The 2,176-nt window shown below is 68.3% G+C and overlaps 1 protein-coding gene across 1 annotated transcript in view; it reads right to left on the reverse strand.

Annotated features, from left to right (window-relative positions):
- Positions 1–723: 723 nt before the first annotated feature.
- The window catches only part of CDC25B (cell division cycle 25B), a gene marked incomplete at its 5' end in the record, with an annotated part of 2,631 nt that continues 1,178 nt past the window's right edge, over positions 724–2,176 (reverse strand). The window contains 5 exons of the mRNA XM_042893748.1: positions 724–1,304; positions 1,403–1,514; positions 1,605–1,738; positions 1,836–1,934; positions 2,020–2,082. Of these exons, the coding sequence (XP_042749682.1) occupies positions 1,164–1,304; positions 1,403–1,514; positions 1,605–1,738; positions 1,836–1,934; positions 2,020–2,082 (549 nt within the window). The remainder of the gene's footprint in view (positions 1,305–1,402; positions 1,515–1,604; positions 1,739–1,835; positions 1,935–2,019; positions 2,083–2,176) is intronic.

Raw genomic sequence — 2,176 nt, forward strand, 5'->3', positions numbered from 1 at the left:
CCCCCCCCCCCCCCGTGGTTTCAGCAACGCTTGGAGAGGCGGGGGTCGGTGGGACCCCCGGGGTCGTAGCACGGTCCTGCCATCCCCTCCCATCCCCTGCACACAGCACAATTCGTGCCCGCGGTGGATGCTATACCGGGGGGTATCACAGCTCTACACCCCCCCAGCCCCAGCGTTCACACAGGGAGGGGTCCCACTGCCCGGGGTCCCTTAGGGGTGGGTTCTTCGCCCTTCTTCCCCCATCACGGGGTTCTAAGGCCCGGCGGGGCCCGCCGAAGTGGTTTCGGGGGAGGGTCCCGCCCCTCCCAGCCCCCCGCCTCAATTACCTGGCCACGGCCAGCAGCTGCTCCTTACGGAGGAGGCGGCCCTGGGGAGGCGGCCCGAAGCACCGCGCGTACAGCACGCGGCACGGCCCGGGGCCTACCGGGGGGGGTCCGCCCGGGGACAGCAGCACGAAGGCCAGCACCATGGCAACGCGCCGCGCGTCACGTGAGGCGGAAAGGAAGGTGGGATTGGACAGCGCCGGTAAGCCGGAACTTAGCCGTGATTGGTGCGGCGAAAACCCCCGCCTACGATTGGTCAATGATCAGAGAGGGAGTCGCGCGCGACCCGATGCCACGATGGCACCCTACACGTGAGAGTGGCGAGCGGCCATTGGCCGCGGGGATACCGGAAGCGCGTGCTGATTGGTGGCGGGGCGGAAGAAGGAAGTGGACCGCAGAGTCCATTGGGGAGGCGGGATGGGGCTCCGCGCAGCCGGCACCTCGCACAGCGCCGCGGCCTCGAGGCCTTTATTCTCCAGCACGGCTACACGCGGTTACGCGCCGGGGAGCTGAGCGCGAAGGGCGGTGACAAACTGCAGCCCCGGCCGCTCCGGAGCCTTGCACGGGGGCAGCCCAGGGCCCGCTCCCCTCGGGGGGCCCAGAGGTTTAAGTGCTTTCTGCGGAGCCCCCGCTGCTCAGGAAGGGGCGCCGCGCCCCGGGGTGGGGTGGAGGGCAGAGCCCGGAGCTGGGAACGCTGAGGAGGGCGCCTGGGATACGACAGCGACGGCTGCAGCGCGGCTCAGGCCTCCCTCCGCCGTCCCCCCTCGGGCTCCTCCCTCCACCTTGGCGCTGGATGAGTGAAACCCGGCCCCGGGTTCCGCCCCGCAGCGCCGGGCGCCCTCAGCAGTTTTTCAGGCGGCTGTAGAGCTCCCTTTTGCTGCGCTCGCCCGCCCAGGTGCGGCTCTTCAGGCGGCACTTGCGGAGATCCTCCTTGAAGTCAGCGTGGTGCATGGGCCGGTAGTCCTGCGGCTCACAGTGCGCCTGCGCCCCCACGGCCCCGTCAGAGCCGGCAACGCGCCCTGCCAGCGCCGTCCGTGTGGATGGCAGCCAGGCTGGGGGTGGGGGAGAGCGGGGCTCACCTGGTACTGGGGGAAGAACTCCCGGTACCCCCCCTTCAGGACATACAGCTCGGGGTAGTGCAGGTGTGGGTACTCATTGCAGGCCCGATCCTTCTCCCGGACAAAGCGGCACCTGAGGAAGCAGACGGTGACAACAGCGGGGCCGGAGGGTCACAACGGTCCCCCAAAAGCCACCTCCAAAAAGCCCCCCGCTTTGACCTACATCCTGGGCCCCCGCTCAGAGGAGAACTCGCAGTGGAAGATGACGATCACACGCTTGCTCGCATCAAAGGGCACGATGGGCTTCTTCAGCAGGAACTCCTCCACGTCCTGCTCCATGGGCAGATTGACAGCACCCTGCGAGGAGGAGGAAGAGGAGCCTTCATCCCACAGCCCCCTAGGGAGCGCCGAGAGCCGCTCCAAGCTTTGGTGTTGCACGACCCGTGGCTCCGACCTTGATGTGCCCCCCCTCGTACTCGTAGGGGTAGCGGCAATCCACGATGACGCAGCTCTCGATGGCGCTGCTGAAATGCCCGCTCAGCACTGCCACCATCTGTGGGAGCACGGCGTGTCACACTGTGTGCCTCTCAGCCCCCAGGGGGGGGCAAAGGGGGGGGGGGGGGGCTGCAGCCCGGTACCATTTCGGGGGAGATGTACTTGAGGTCCTGGTGCTTGCCCTCCACCGTCTGCAGCAGGTATGTCTGGAGGACGGGAGGTGCGTGGGGTCAGGGGCTGCTCCCACCAACGCGGGTACGGCTTATGGTGACGGCTTGTAGCCCAGCACGGTCCTGCTGG

Source organism: Lagopus leucura, unplaced genomic scaffold, assembly GCF_019238085.1.
Source record: "Lagopus leucura isolate 7727_CA_CO unplaced genomic scaffold, USGS_WTPT01 33960-0_obj-0_obj, whole genome shotgun sequence".
Lineage (NCBI taxonomy): Eukaryota > Metazoa > Chordata > Aves > Galliformes > Phasianidae > Lagopus > Lagopus leucura.